The sequence below is a fragment of the Spinacia oleracea genome, chromosome 3 (assembly GCF_020520425.1).
Source record: "Spinacia oleracea cultivar Varoflay chromosome 3, BTI_SOV_V1, whole genome shotgun sequence".
Classification (NCBI taxonomy): Eukaryota; Viridiplantae; Streptophyta; class Magnoliopsida; order Caryophyllales; family Amaranthaceae; genus Spinacia; species Spinacia oleracea.
This window is the reverse complement of record NC_079489.1, coordinates 60573003-60588668: the sequence shown is the minus strand read 5'-3', so window position 1 is coordinate 60588668 and position 15666 is coordinate 60573003. Positions and strand designations below refer to the sequence as shown.

Below are 15666 nucleotides of genomic sequence, written 5' to 3'. Positions count from 1 at the left end.
AATAAAAGTTATAGAGTACTTCTTACCTGAAGTTCATCATTCCCATAATTATGATCCTCAAATACCAGAAAATCATTAGTACCATCCTTTGTGGACGCTTTATCAGTACCATCCTCTATTGATGCGTTGTTAACATCCTCATCATGTGGTTGTTTAAAATTATTTTTCAATTCTGTATTTTGTCCTTCCCCTCCTTCATTGTCTAACTTTTCTTGAACTATTTTGTGTTCAAAATCGATTTCAGTGGTGTCTAGCACAATTTTCTCCCTCATTTGTCTCTCATCTTCATCCACATCCACATCCACATCCATTTTCATACTATTAACTTCTTCAACTGATTCAGATTCACTTTTAGAAGAGCCTTCAACCAACTCATTTTTGACCTCCTTGACAAGATTTGCTATTGTAGTAACTGATTTGAGGATCTTGCTAAAATTAGCGTCAACATTCCTATACAGCGTAGTCAAAGAGACAATTTATGTTTTAACATCACCCAAGTCCTTCTTAAGTGAGCCAATCATGATCTCAACATTTGCAAAATGATCCAGGTGTTCTCTATCCACTTGTTTCTCGTCACCTTTCAGTAATTGCTTTTGTGCTTCTAATTTAACCATCAACTATATAATTCCACAAAAAACCATGAAAGTTAGGAGTTTAGTGAAAGATAATGCAAGTAATATAAGTATGGATTTACCTTTCCACAGCGATATCCACCTATCTTGTAGACAATGTACTTGTGCAGTGTTCTTGTTTTGTTGTCATCCCATAAGACAATTCTTGGAAGGTTGTACTTCCAAAGGTCATCTAAATCTCTTTGAATTGAGTAATCACAGAACATAATCTTCAATCAAAGTAGGTGACATTAGCACAATATGATGATGGGTGGGAAAACAATGTCAATCAATAAGGAAACGTACCATGAAGAACAATATACATCCACCAAATGGACCGATTTTGTTTTCTTTGTATGCCTTAGCTGCATCAACTAAGTTGTCAAAAATAAATTTCCCCCAATTTAGCAGAGGAATGAGGTCGACATTCTTGACAAGATGAACCCACCACCTTTTTGGCTTCTTTGTCGTTGTTGGAGCAAAAAAGAAGTCATAAGTAGTAAAACAAATGCCCTCTTAAAATTATCATCGTGGGCTTCAAGTTTCTGAGCTATTGAAGACATAGTCTTGATGTCCAATTTCTCAAAATTCAAAGTCAAATCTTCAAGAGTTATGTCTTTCCATTCATCTTCACAAATAGTGTCACTCTCATCATTAAAACCTAATATGTATTGTACATGTAATGGTGTAAAGGTTTTCACCTCGCCGTTAATGTTGAAAGTCAAATTATACGGGTCAAATGCTTCCAACATCCAAATACACATACTACTTCTAAGAGTAAGGCAGTTGTATCTCAGTAAAAATCCGAATCCAATTGACTCAAGGACCTTTTTTTTTTCTTGTGAAAAACTTCGCACCAATGTCAAAATACCTTCAATGTCACAATACGCAGAAAAACCATCCTAAAACCAACCACAAGATACAACTCAGTTCTTAAATATGGAAGTTTTGAAAAATATACACAGAGGATTTAAAAAGAGTAGGACAATAAACTAATCAATAATGAGACGTAAAGACATTTACCCCCGACAACAGAGACGACGGTACTTCTGTTCCACTGTTACGCTTCTTTGGAGTATTCATGTTCGGTTCACTATAACCACAAAATTCCAAACAGGGGCATATCATATAATTTGTATTTTGTATAATTGAGGCAAAATCGCAAACATAAAAAAAATAAAAAGTAAAATTCAACCAATTTATGGTTTCGATTTAAATTAAAAAACCAACCTCCTAATATATGTCCTCTTTGCACATGTCATATATTGTTGGCTATGTGTTTGTATTGTGATATAAAATCAGTTATAAGGATTTGTATGATACACTGTGCAGGGGCGGACCCAGCTGTCTACATAAGCGTCCAAAGGGACTCCCATTCCTAAAAAATGAAACCAAGTTTCTTAGCCCACTTAAAGGAAAATGAAAACTAGCCCATATTTTGGCCCCCCATTTTTGAGTTATTCGGCCCAATTGAAAGAAATCAACCTTCAAGCCACGTAAACCCAAGATAGAAAGTGGAGTAATAGTAATTCTTTTTTCTTTTTCCTTTTCTTTTGTTTTTATCTTAATTTCATTAGATGTTGACAGTAAAAACAACATACCTAATAACTGATTGATTATCACTCTCTCTTCATTTAATTTAAAAGTTTAATGTTTAAGTCAATTTTTTGTCTTGAGCACACTACGTATTTTTACAGGAATAAAATAGTGATATGGAGGTTTTTAGTTTCTATACCTTATTCAACGTTTTAATTAACATAATTTTTCTTTTTTACACAAACCTTCAGATATTTATAATATTTAATTAGGGAAAAGGTACCAGCTAAGACCCGAAAAACATGAGGTTGAAACCCCAAAGAAATATCCGTAAACTAGACCTAATCCCTCCTTTTGTCCCTCTTCGTTCCCAAAAATTTGACAAAAACGGTAATGCCCACTACCCAAACCCACGTTGTAAAACCCCTAATACAATAGAGATCTTATTAAGCTATACAATACCTAGATTTGATATCTATACAATCCCACAACCTAGAATGCCAACTCATAATCATCCTTTTTCCTAGTGAGTGGCCAAAGTAGTTGTTAATTTTGAACTAGAATATGCATTTGAATTTTTTTCCCCTACTGGTCAACCACAAAGGCATTATAAATGAAAAATATTCAAAAAGAAATTCGAACTTATGACCTATCATATACGCAAGTCCTCATGTTTTTATCGCCATCTTAATAATCACCCGACCGTGCAATTTATGTTATTTATTTTGGACCCCATTTTTTAGTTTATGGATCTGTCACTGACTCTGTGTATGAATTATAAATTACCATCGAAATTATTTAAGTCAGAGCACACAATAATCATTAAATACATACTCACTAATTACAATTACGAACCGCAAAGAATAACAGTGAAGTAGGAATTACATTGTGAAAACGACAACGAATTACAAGAAAATAGCACTTACGAGTTACGAATAAGATGCAGTTGGGTCGTCGCCGTCTTCCTGCGGTGAAAGCGAAAAAAACAAAAAACAAAAAGATACTACGATCTGGTAACATAAGAGAAAAGTTAGGGTTATTTCATTTATTTGGGATCCAAATTTCAAATGAGGAGCGTAAAGCCGTAAACATCGGCATAGACAAGGAAACTTGCCAGAGTATAATATATGGGGATATATATATATATATATATATATATATATATATATATATATATATATATATATATATATATATATATTCTTTAATTTTTAATTTGTCATGATTTTAAAATATGGTTTAAACTTTAAAGTGGAGTAACAATTTTTTTTTTGTGCGCATTTATCTTTTCTTTTCTTAAAAGGTTGTGTTTATCCTCTAAGTGTTTTATTCGCTTTAAACTTCCATGTCATTATTATTTTTATTTGAGATGCATAATATTTCTTCATAAATGGATTGACAATTTAAGAAATAATATCTAGAACTTTAATTAGTATTTTATTAAAATAAAAGAACATTTACTAACTTATAAAAATTAGATAATGGGGATTATGTATAACGGTTTTCTTTGGTATCGAATAAAATATATATATATATATATATATATATATATATATATATATATATATATATATATATATATATATATATATATATATAACCTATGCACCTTGTGCATAGATTAATTAAGTAATCATTATATGATTATATTAATCAATTAAATATATTATTCATAGCTAATTAAGGTTAGATTTTCAACTTTTTATTTTTATTAATTTATTTCTTTTATACTATATGCTGCTCTTGTACATAGACGTCGATTATGACCAGATGTTTTTCTAAAATTTAGCCCACCTACGCTGCTATGTACATCAATGGAAAAAATTAAATAATACGGAGTACACTCTAGATTAATGCATGACATTAAATATTACGTAGCATTGTTTTATTTAGAATCTTATTGTATTGTTATGCATTGATCATATAATTTGACGGTGGAGTAAAAGAAAACAACAAAATTTTGTTAGAAGAAAGCAATTACCTGACACTTCTATTAATAGGAAATGTAATACTCTGCTTTCAACCAATTAATCCCTAAAAAATTAGGTATCACATTTAGGTTTCTAGGGAATTTTTTATAACCGATCATATTCATAACAACATACTTCGTATAATATATATAAAAAAAAAAGGAAGTAAATAAAGATGTACTATCTCCGTCCCTTAATATTTGCACCGCTTTCTTTTTCGGGCCGTCACTTAATACTTGCACCGCTTCTATAAATGGAAATCTTTACCTATATTATATTATTTCTCACACTTACCTACTACCCCACCTACACCCCTATTCCCTACAGAAAATCATTTAAAAATCAACACCCCTCACTCACCACTCCCCACCCCTTACACATTTCCCACTAACTATATTAAAAAAAAAATACCACAATATCAACAAACACCCATTAAATTAATAAGTCAATTCAAATGTGTTAAACTCCACACCGGTCAAACCAGTGCGAGTATCAAGGGACGGAGGGAGTAGTATATTAGGGAACAAATTAATAAAAATAAAAAGGCCTGAAAAATCTAGAACTTTAATCTTGACTATTCTTTTTTTTTTTTTTTTTCTTTTATCCACTTCACGTGTGTTTATAAAGCAGAGTGTTTATAAAGCAGAAATTAGGAACTTTTATCCTCTTCCTCTGTCAAACTCTATTAGACGCCATATAAGACTCGAATTCCGAAATATTTCCAACTTAGACAGTTAGACGCCATCAAAGCAAAATTTGAAGCTGTCAAATTGTATTTCTCTATTAATGTTCTCAAATTATTCCATCTACTACTATCCTTATAATATACGAAGTCCTAATTCAAACAAATCTAGGATATATAATCGTATTAGAGGACTAATAGCTACTCCGTAGCAATCTAGACTCCTAAATAATCAATATCTTAATAGAAACTCATAATTAATATGCTAACGGAGACTCGATCTCATCAAACATGTTTAAATTCCCGTATTTATACAATTATACATTTGATTGGATGGAGATGAGGGCGTTGGTTTTAGGAGCGATTAATTGGTCAGTTTTGGTGGTTTTTCCTTTTATTGATGTTTTCTTAGTTTTAATATTTGATGAGGTTAGTAACTATCAGGCCTCAAAAGAAAAATGTTAGTAATTATCTTTTAAATTAATTTCCTTTTATTATTTATTATTATTATTGTTATTATTAGTAGTATTGTATTATTATTATCATTATGTTAAAGGAGATGAATAATAAAAGGGCAAAATCGTAATTTTCACCACTAAATACGGGCGTGTTTAAAAGCACGGGCGTGTTTAAAAGCACGGGCGTCAAATAACGATACACAAAAATAATAATCCAAACTACCAAAGATAGACATATACGGGGTAGTATGGATACGAAGTATAAAAGACAAAAAAGGAAAGAGGAGGCATAAAAAGCGGAAGTCAGCAGGAAGGATCGAAACCGAACTCGACTGCTTTAACAAAACCTAAACAACCACTGAGCCAATCGCATAGTTTATTGATTTTATTGTCGCGTACAATTATTATTCGCATTTTTTGTAGGCTAATGCGTCATAAAAATATTTTTTACTATCAATGCAATATTTTTAATATGAAAATATGTAAATAAGGTAGTGGATATAAATTAAAGAAGGAAACACATATTTATTATATTTATAATAAATAAAAATATTAAGATTTTCCTACCTTTTCTGTCACATTCGCCCATGTATAATAGGTTATATAAGTTAAATATTTTATTTTCCAATTACGTTCATTGTGATCGAAATTGACGATGGTTGCATGTGACACGGCTAAAAGGTCGCATGTTACGAACTTTATCATTTACAAATAAAATAATATCCAAAAACATAAATTAATTGTCTTATCAAAGTAAATAACCAAAGCAAATGATTGAAATTACATCAAACCCATCCCCCTCCTTTCAATCACCACAAAAAATAATCATAACAGCCATCCAACAGTTTGGCTTGCAGAGTAGTAATGGCCAAGGCTTATGAAAAGGTTTACAAAATCCATACCAACTCATTGTTCCTCGTCCTTCTCCGAATAACTTGTTTTCATTTTTGACTCATTCAACGAGCTCAGAAAAAGCGTCTCTCAAAAGTTGAGCCTATGATTTTGAATTTCGTTGGGCTGAAGATATTAAAATAGTTGTTGTCAGTGAGAATGTATTAAGAGAGCACAATCTTTTGTACAAATATTATTGAAGGAATTGACAATATTACCGTCAAAGTTATGTGAGCACAATCTTTAATGTCTTCAGCGTCTAAGTATCTTAGAAGGTACACTCCGGAATCAACTCTTAATTTTGGAAAAACATTTATAATATGAAGGGTGTAAGTAGTTGTGTCTCCAAACAACCGAAGCATCTACTTGTCTTTGTCATTCATGTATTTTTTCGAGCATCTGTTAAGCTATTGACAAACCCCACAATACTTGTCATCTAACTTTAGATGTAATAATTCATTATTAAGGCAATGCAATGTACAAACTTACCAATTTAAGTACCCTTTTCTCACATTGAGCGTTCACTGCGATAGATCCCACAATATATTTTACTTGAGCAGCCAAATCAATTACAACAAGAAACCAATGGTCTTGTTCAAATAAGGGGATATACACCTGAGAACGAAATAGTATAAGACTTGATTTAGAGAGGTCAATATCCACACTTTTTCTAAAGACATTGTAAAACCATAATCCTACACATTATGGTACATTAATTTTCATGAAAAAAAAGATATTTTAATTTCACTACCTGGTTAATCTCATCCAACTCATTTCCACGACTGTACCAGATGAGTGAATCCGAACATTTTATACGTCTAGAGGGACTTGATATATCATCACCCACACTAATTGAAATAAGGTTATGGAAATAGGTGGGTAAATACAATCTATTCCGAGTAGAAACACGATGAGACCATTCTCTTTCGAACATGTCCAACATATAAGCATCGATGAACTGTTAGTCAAAACATAGTAAATTCAGTACACATTAAATTAACAAATATGATGAAGGTTGCAACATGCGACCTTTAAGTGAGATAAGGAAATAATAAGGGTCTAAGTTATCAAAATTTTCACCTTTTGGGGTCTAAGTTTATTTTTTTCACCTTTTGGGGTCTATCTACAATTTTAAGCAAATTAACCCATATTTAACTCACCCTTAACCATACATGAAATAAATATACTTGGTATATTATATATATATATATATATATATATATATATATATATATATATATATATATATATATATATATATATATACACTCTAATTAACTAATTCTTTTTTAACTAACTAATAATAATAAAAATAAGCAATTTTTTTCCTTTTTTTAATTTTTTTTTGAGATTATTCCATTAATTAATTACCTAAGAATTGCAAAATTTGCAAGGCAATAAGCATAGTTATTTGGGAATCTGGAGTTCTCACCTTTCAACATTAAAAAAAGGGGTAATTTTTGTGTCAGACCGCCTTCTTTGAGGTGATCCATTTTACTGTTTTTTGTTTTCTTTATTTCCCATTCTTCTTTAAGGTGATCCATTTTATTATTTTTTGTTTTTTAATATCCATCTGAAAATGCCTTACATGTTTTTACATTGGATATTTGGATGTCATCTCCTTAATAAGTGCTCATTTGGTAATGTAGGAGAGTTGTAGTGACCAGATGCTGTGAGTTGGAGTGCCAAAAATACTAAGAAAAGAACGATTATTTGCTTCTATTATTTAATATAAGCAATTTTTTTCATTAATTTTTATTAATTGAAATATAATTAGTTAATTAGAGTATATATTTATATTTTTATTTCATGTATGGTTAACGGTGAGTTAAGAATGAGTTAATTTGCTTGAAAGTTGAAGATAGACCCCAAAGGGTGGAAAAAAAAACTTGGACCCCAGACGGTGAAAATTTTGATAACTTAGACCCCTATTGTTTCCTTATCTCACCTTTAAGTTGTGTCACAATGATGACATTACATACTTATGTGTAATGATTTGAATTGGAAACTAAAATATTTAACTTATATAAACTATTATACATGTTTCAAAAAGGATAGAAAAATCTCAAAATTCTAATTTGTTTCTTCTTTATATCGACTACCTTATTTTACATAGCCTACCTGACAACTATTTGCGACATTTATCATCACTCTTAAATTAATCATGAAACACAAGATACGCATTGATAATTACCTCGGGGTCCATCTCTCCACCTTTAAGGACAGAACTTGCATGTTTTGCAGTACAATTGACACATTCTACATCTCGATAGTAAAAATACTTGTCCTTGTCCGTACTCGAATTAAGTAAGTATAACATTGGTTCACGTACACTTGGGTGTAAAACCATTTTGTCATCAACAAACTGAAAATTTCACAAATTATTAGAAATATACTTTGTACTACGTATATAGTAAAGTTTGAAGGTTATATCGGATAAATTAAGTTGTTTAGGAATTTTAGCAATCTATCATAATAAGTAACCCCCAGCAAAAGAAACAGTAGACATCCAAAAGTTTTAAAGTTGTGTAATATTTCGTAGTAAATACAAAAAACTTACATTGTCCATGTTCTTTTATGATTTAGATTGGATCATACCCTCCAGATCATCCAATATTTTTTGTGTGTCATTAACCATAATCCATATATTTCTCAGTATCTCCTCACACGAGACATTTCTTCCAATCTACACTTAAAGCAAATAAATTCAAATTCGAATAATGAGATTACCATGAAACATGAATAATTGTACAAGGAAAAAAACACAATAACACAAATTAAAACAAAGGGAAATTTTATTTATAAAAGTAAATACTTCGTACAAAAAACTTACGTCGTTCACATTGCCCATGTTGTTTTTTGATTTATATTGTATCATACTCTCTAGGTCATCCAATCTTTTTTTTGTTTTGTTGGCCATAACCCATATATTTCTTAGTATCGCCTCATAGGATACATTGTATCCCGTCTACAAAGCAAAAAAATTCAACAATCGGGTTACCATGTAACATGGATATATAATTGTAGTAAACAACGAAATATAGGATAATTTTACAATAGCCACAATAAAATGGTAGCCACCATAATTTATTTAATCTTAGCCTTTAAATAAAAGTGGACTAATCTTGTCCATTGATTTTATTGACTTTTAATTAATCATAAACTATTTTTTTAGTGGAATTTATCATAAACAATTTTGTAATTATAAACGGTTTTATAAGAAATAAAAAAATGAATTAAGAATACCCATTCTTCCAAGAACCTGTAATTTGGTATCTCTCTCAAAGAACAAAAACAAAAAAAAAAAATCAATAAGACCTTCTCGTTTCCCTTCTTTTTCTGTAGATTTGTTCATATACTACGTAAGTTTTAATTCGCAGGTGTCAAATTTACGCTTATGATTTGCAAACCTCTCCGAATAATGGGAAATAAATTGACTATTAACCGAAATACTCCGATCCATAAATCAAAAAAGCAAACAGTATCAATCTTGATTTTTTTTTTTTCTATTTTTCAAGGAAAAAGAAAATTTGTTCAAATTTCAATCTAATTACTCGGTAAAGAATATCGTGGAAATAGAATCATGTTCTTCATTAATGCATGTTTTCCAGTTAAATTTCAATTGTTGATCGGTGCAACGGTTTTAATATAGGAGAAGATATAAAGAAAAAGAAAATCGACAACAAATAGGAGAAGATATATAGAATCATGTTCTTCATTAAACTTCCAGGACTTCTCTTTTTCATTGACAACAAATCAACAATGGAGGTACCATGAATCGAGGAAGAAAGCACGAAGATAGGAGTTTTAATTACTTTTTTTAAAAAAAAGTTTAATTTAAAATCAATGGTCCAGATCAATCAACAACAATTACGGGTTAAGTTAGGGTCTTATAGTGACTACCATTTTATTGTAGTCATTCAAAAGTCTTTCCGAAATATAATAACACAAATTAATATGCAAAAGAAATTTAATGCGTACCTTCTCATCCATCATCTTCAGATTTGTTGTTTGTCGTTCTAATGTAGAGATTGAATTCTTAGTTTCTTAATACATGGAAGAACCGGTGTTCGCGTTCATATTGTATATAGTTCAAGAGTTAGTATAGGAACATTAAAAAAGATAAGAAAGAAGAGACGTGTGTTTTTTTTTTTTTTGGAAAGATGTATATTATCCTCTAATAAATATTCGATTACCTTAAAAACCAAAAGAGGGACGAAAAACCTAACTAAATATATTCCGCTAAGATTTTAACATAAATATGTTAGCCAAGAAATTGAATATACCGAGAAGAAAGACCCAAGTGAATTTTCCTAGAAATCTCGTAAAAAACCAAACAGATTTTTTCCATAGATTGTTTCTGAATTTTCAGTCTAAAATCAACGAGTTTTGGTAAAAGATATTAACAACCAATTTTTTTTTTTTTTTTGGTAACCAACTAAAACAAACTTCGTAATATTTTTTTTTTATTATGAAAATAGGAAAATAAATCTTAGCCGTAAATATTAATAATAGTCTGGAGTTAATTTTTTTTTGTTCAAAGTCATCTAAATTAACGACCCTGGATATCTATAAAAAATGATAAAACACTGAATGCATGTTGGCTATCCATAACCACAAGTCCACACTCCACAATACGTCATTACGGATGGTGCGTAGACGTGTAGTTACATATTCTTAAGGACTCTTATAATATACGAAGTATATATGTTGATTATTAAAAAGATAAACCAATAGATATTTACAAAAATCAACAGATATGTTGGCGAAAAAAACCCTAGATAACATACGCCTCTAAAATTTAATATAAATATGTTAGTCAAGAAATTGAATTTGAGAACAAGGCTCAACATATAATATCTCATATACATCGATATTCCCAAAAAACTAAAAGCTTTGCTTTAAGTGCCATGTCGGGGGAAAAAACTAATGAGCAATCTACCGATTCACATATGAGTGCTTTTGCATTAAAAGATTTACAAGATTATGCAAGTTATTTTTGTTTCAAATATAGGACCGGCGAGCTCAATTTGGTGAAGATCGGAGACAGACACCAATGCCCATTGTGTTCAATGGAGAACGAATATAAAACGATTAATGAGTTATTGCATCATGCGGAAGCCATTGCATGTTCTGAGATTTCAGATATAGATTACAAGGCTAAGCATTTAGGGTTGGCGATGTACTTGACGGATAAGCCGTCGAAACCTGTCCAGGAACCAAAATCAAGATTGACTAGTTATAAGAGCGGTGCCGGTAATTTTTTATTTTATTGAGTTGTTTTTTTTGACAGCCAAATTTTATTGAGTTACGTTAGATCACTATTTATAATGTATATATAATTTATTTGAGTTCTTATTCAAATATTACAATGGGTCTAGTTAATTTGTATTCATTTCAAATACACAGGTGTTGAAGCTTCAAGTTCAAAGAGGAGGAAAGCAAACACTTAGGAAACAAGTAGCACAAATTGCATACTTCCACTTGCTTGTGATACAAGCAAAGAGTTGGTATGGCCCTGGATTGGATTGCTTGTTAACCTTCAAGCTGAACAAAATGAAAATGCTCATATTCAATTTCTGGAAACTTATTGCCTAAAGCATAAGAATGCGAAGATGATATGGGCAGGGGACATTATTGGTTTCACGGGAGTTGCATATGTGGAGTTTGGGAGTGACTGGGAGGGGTTAGACAATGCAAACAAGTTTGAGGAAACTTTAACAGCATGTCAACGAGGAAAGGAACATTGGTTGGGAGAAGGAAAAAGAAAGACAGGGATATATGGTTGGATAGCTTGTGCCAGTGACTTCTACCGTACCTGCCCGGTTGGATATCAACTGCATAGAATAGGGAGGTTGACAACTATTTCATCAAGAAAAGACGAAGAACAACTTTATATGCTTAAAGTTCACACATCATTGGATAGAGGGAGCAGCAGCCGAATTCTATAAGAGTATCGATTTCAATTATATGTATACAACTTGCATACATCTTATATAGTAGTTTAAAATTTGGTAAAATAATTGTTCATCAACTACATTAGATATTTTTTGTCAGCAAAGCTAAGACTTCAACATCATCTTTTTATTAATCAGATTCTTGTCGAGACCCTTTCAGATTTACTTAATTTTTTCACTTTACCCCTCGTACTCATTCAAGACTCCTAAAATTTATGAAAATATAAAAATAAAAAATAAAAATAAAAATAAAAATAATTGAGATTAAATTTACAATTTAAACCTCTTAAGTAGAGTCTTGGAATTCCAAGACTCTTGCTCAGAAGTTACGAAAATGATCAAGGTCGCAACATGCGACCTTTAAGCCGTGTCACAATGATGACATGGCACGCTTATGTGTCGTGATTTAAATTGGAAACTAAAATATTTAACTTATATAACCTATTATAGAAGAGGGTATACATAATTAGGGTTACAAATAAGCCGAGCCGAGTAATAACCTTATCGAGCTAAGCTTGTTAAGGAACATTGGTATTCGAGCAGGCTCGAGCTTGAACGAGCTTTTATTTTTTTTTGTTCGAGCCATGCTCGTTTAATAAAATACTTTCTCGGGCTCGGCTTGAGCTTGCTCGTTTGTATTTCGAGCTCGAGCTCAAATCTGAACGAGCTCTAAACGGGTTTTAGTAAATGATCGAAACCTATTCAATTCAAGGGTACTTATAGAGTTATAGTGGCCATAAAGATTGACGAAATATGAAGAAGTAGCTAATTTGGAAGTCAAGCAAAATTCTTGTTGATTGTCGTGATTGAGAAGATTAAAAGAGGAAGCAGGAAATATGAATGTATAATTGACAAAATTCAAGCAAATATGCATTGACTATTGAGTTTCTAGATATATAATTCCTAAAATTTGTTTACTTTTTACCATATTAAATTTAGACTAAATAATATATACAAATAATACATATTCTATATTTAAATTTGTATTATTCTATTAAAATATTTTACAAGCTATAACGGAGTTATAAACGGGCTACTAACGAGTTACAAAAGAGATATAAACGGGCTGTTCGTGAACAATAACGAGCCGAACGGGATGTTGTTCGAGTAAAGCTCGTTTAACAAACGAGCCTTAAATATTTGCTCGAGCTCGTTCAATTGCTTAATGAACGAGCTTTGACCAAGCTTTGACCGAGCTTGTTCGCGAGTTGTTCGCGAACGTCCTAGCTCATTTGCACCCCTATACATAATGTTTGATATACTCTACGATCGTAACTATGGTGAAAGAAAATTATTATTTGATTCTATTGTTATGTATTTGTTAGATTTAAATTTTGTGAATTAATTTGTTTATCAAAAAAAAAAAAAACTACAATAAAATAATGGAAATTAATGTGGTGATAATTACATATTTAATTCGGATGAGTAGTTAAGTTGCTAATATCTTATATAAATTAACGGGACCTTAATTTAAGTTAAGAAATCTTCATAAATTGATAAAAAAAAAAATCAAAATTAGAATATACTCCGCATTTTAATATTTATTCAATATATATCTTTTATTTTAAACACCCAAAAGATGCCTTAAATACTAAGTTAGATTTCACGTAGGTTCCTAAAACCTAATCACTTCACTTTTTCGAATTCATTCGGAGACAGCTGTGACGGAAACAATGGCTCTTGAACAGAACCGAGATGAGGATATCCAATATAATAAAGTAAGTTGTATTTTTTTTCCTTAACTAAAGCATCGTGCAGTTTAATTACTTGTGTTAAATATTTTTTGTTTGGAACAATCATTTTGTGAATAATATTTTTTATTTGGAACATCTTGTGAATACATATAAGATTGTTTATGTGTTTTAGCAATGGTTTGTTTTATATTTTGTAGATTAACGTTGATGTTGATATGAGATCTCTCTTGGAATTAACTTTTAACATCGCCAAAGCTGTGCATATAAAAGTGGAGGGTCTGGGAAAAGCTTTTGGAATAACTTACTCCAACAATAATACTGATATTGCGTCATATCGTCCAGAATCAAGGGCACATGAATTTGAAATCTCTTGTCAAACGAAAGACAGTTGACACAGACAATCAATGTCCTTCATCCACCATAGTGTCAAACTATGTTCATGGTACCAAAAAAACAAAGAACAATTCAGTAAGTCTGATTCTACTTATTTATTTAAATTTTAACATGTTTGTATATTAGCTAATATGTTTTTATAATTTAATTAGGTGAATAATTTGTCAATTGTTTTTTCTAAAACGTTTTCACCACAGAATGAGGTAAACGTACATCTTCTTTATTCTTTTACATTTTCTCGGGTTAATCTACTGAATGGATACTAATTGTTTCTCCATTACCATTGGTGCTAGTTAATGGTTCTGAATGACGACTTGATAAACAAATCGTTAGACCTGAGTAAGATGCCTGCGAAATACAAAGATTATACAAAGCACTTGGATCCTATAGCACAAAAATTGTTCATTGAGTTACTTTTGTCGGATGAGGATAACGATTTTTATCTCTCTTCCGATAATAGATTGGTATGTACTCTTGATAATGCAATGAGTATGCTCCCAGATAAAAATTTGAAAGCTCCGGTAATTATATATCATTGTCGTTGAATTTGGAATTTGGAATTTCATGAATAGTTAATATTCTTAGTTATTTCTAACATTTTGTTTTGTTTTGTTTTGCATCAGCTCATTAATGCTTGTTTATATACGATCAGTTGGAGTGAATCCCAAAAGAACACGGTTACCAAAGTATATATGCCTACGGACTTCCATAGTATGATTTTGGCAGGAGGAAATCCGCCAAATCCATGCTATTTACAGGATTTTAAAGATAGAATTTCCCCCTACATTCAATCTAAAGCTAAAAAGCCTCAGGAGGTGAATTTTCCTCATTTATTCACTTATGTAGAAATTATCCTATATAACCCTAGAATCATGACTAGCTTCTCATATAAGTCCGGAAATTTTGGGCTATAAATGTAAATTGCGTGTATCTGTTTAATTAGGTGGATATTTGCATACGTGGCCAGTATTTTGTTATTTCTTTTTCTCCATCCAATTCCATTTCCCTCATATGCAAAGTTTGTTATCAGGTTTAAATCCCTCTCAAGGAAGACGATGTTTGGTACCTTGTAGTTATTGATATAAAAAGGAAAGTGAACTATGTTGTTGATTCAATTGGTTCTTTCAACCGTGATGATCGTATGTCTAGAGCCCAACTAGTGGTAAGCTTTCAATCGTCCTTATATTTAGACTTTTAGTTTATGACGCTCACAATGGTATTAATCTAATTTATGCTACACATCTACTTGCATAATGAGAATCAATAGCTCTATTTTTATTTTGACCTGTTATAATTAATCTTGAAGTTTGAAAATAATAGTTCAAATAAAATAAAATAATAGAATAAGATAATTTCATGATACACTGTTGCACCATCGTTGTTGTGAATCTGCTTTAAATTTATAATTTCATTTACGTGGGCTTTTTTTTTACCAGATTGAGAGTGCTCATCGGTTTTTCAAAATTAAATCAGC

General features: G+C 31.0%; 2 protein-coding genes across 2 annotated transcripts; one reads left to right on the top strand and one right to left on the bottom strand.

Annotated features, from left to right (window-relative positions):
• Positions 1 to 5991: 5991 nt before the first annotated feature.
• Positions 5992 to 10306, bottom strand: LOC110799681 (uncharacterized). The gene is made up of 8 exons (XM_056838059.1): positions 10130 to 10306; positions 8982 to 9116; positions 8709 to 8834; positions 8343 to 8513; positions 6900 to 7106; positions 6638 to 6763; positions 6367 to 6555; positions 5992 to 6274 (listed from the first exon to the last, which is right to left on the bottom strand). Exons 3-7 carry the CDS (start codon positions 8715 to 8717, stop codon positions 6511 to 6513), a joined length of 558 nt encoding a protein of 185 aa, XP_056694037.1. The 5' UTR covers positions 8718 to 8834; positions 8982 to 9116; positions 10130 to 10306; the 3' UTR covers positions 5992 to 6274; positions 6367 to 6510.
• A 679-nt stretch (positions 10307 to 10985) lies between these two features.
• LOC130469055 (uncharacterized) lies at positions 10986 to 12313 on the top strand. The gene is made up of 2 exons (XM_056838058.1): positions 10986 to 11404; positions 11558 to 12313. Exons 1-2 carry the CDS (start codon positions 11059 to 11061, stop codon positions 11599 to 11601), a joined length of 390 nt encoding a protein of 129 aa, XP_056694036.1. The 5' UTR covers positions 10986 to 11058; the 3' UTR covers positions 11602 to 12313.
• Positions 12314 to 15666: the final 3353 nt, after the last annotated feature.

What these genes read in the sequence shown, in the direction of transcription:
- LOC110799681 (XM_056838059.1), bottom strand. An exon ending in GTGGAGAGATGGACCCCGAG is followed by an intron (nt 7,107 to 8,342) that starts GTAATTATCAAT and finishes TTTGACTAACAG; the next exon opens with TTCATCGATGCTTATATGTT. An exon ending in AGTTGGATGAGATTAACCAG is followed by an intron (nt 6,764 to 6,899) that starts GTAGTGAAATTA and finishes TTTCGTTCTCAG; the next exon opens with GTGTATATCCCCTTATTTGA.
- LOC130469055 (XM_056838058.1), top strand. Translation starts at nt 11,059, where the DNA reads ATGTCGGGGGAAAAAACTAATGAGCAATCTACCGATTCACATATGAGT. An exon ending in TAGTTATAAGAGCGGTGCCG is followed by an intron (nt 11,405 to 11,557) that starts GTAATTTTTTAT and finishes TCAAATACACAG; the next exon opens with GTGTTGAAGCTTCAAGTTCA.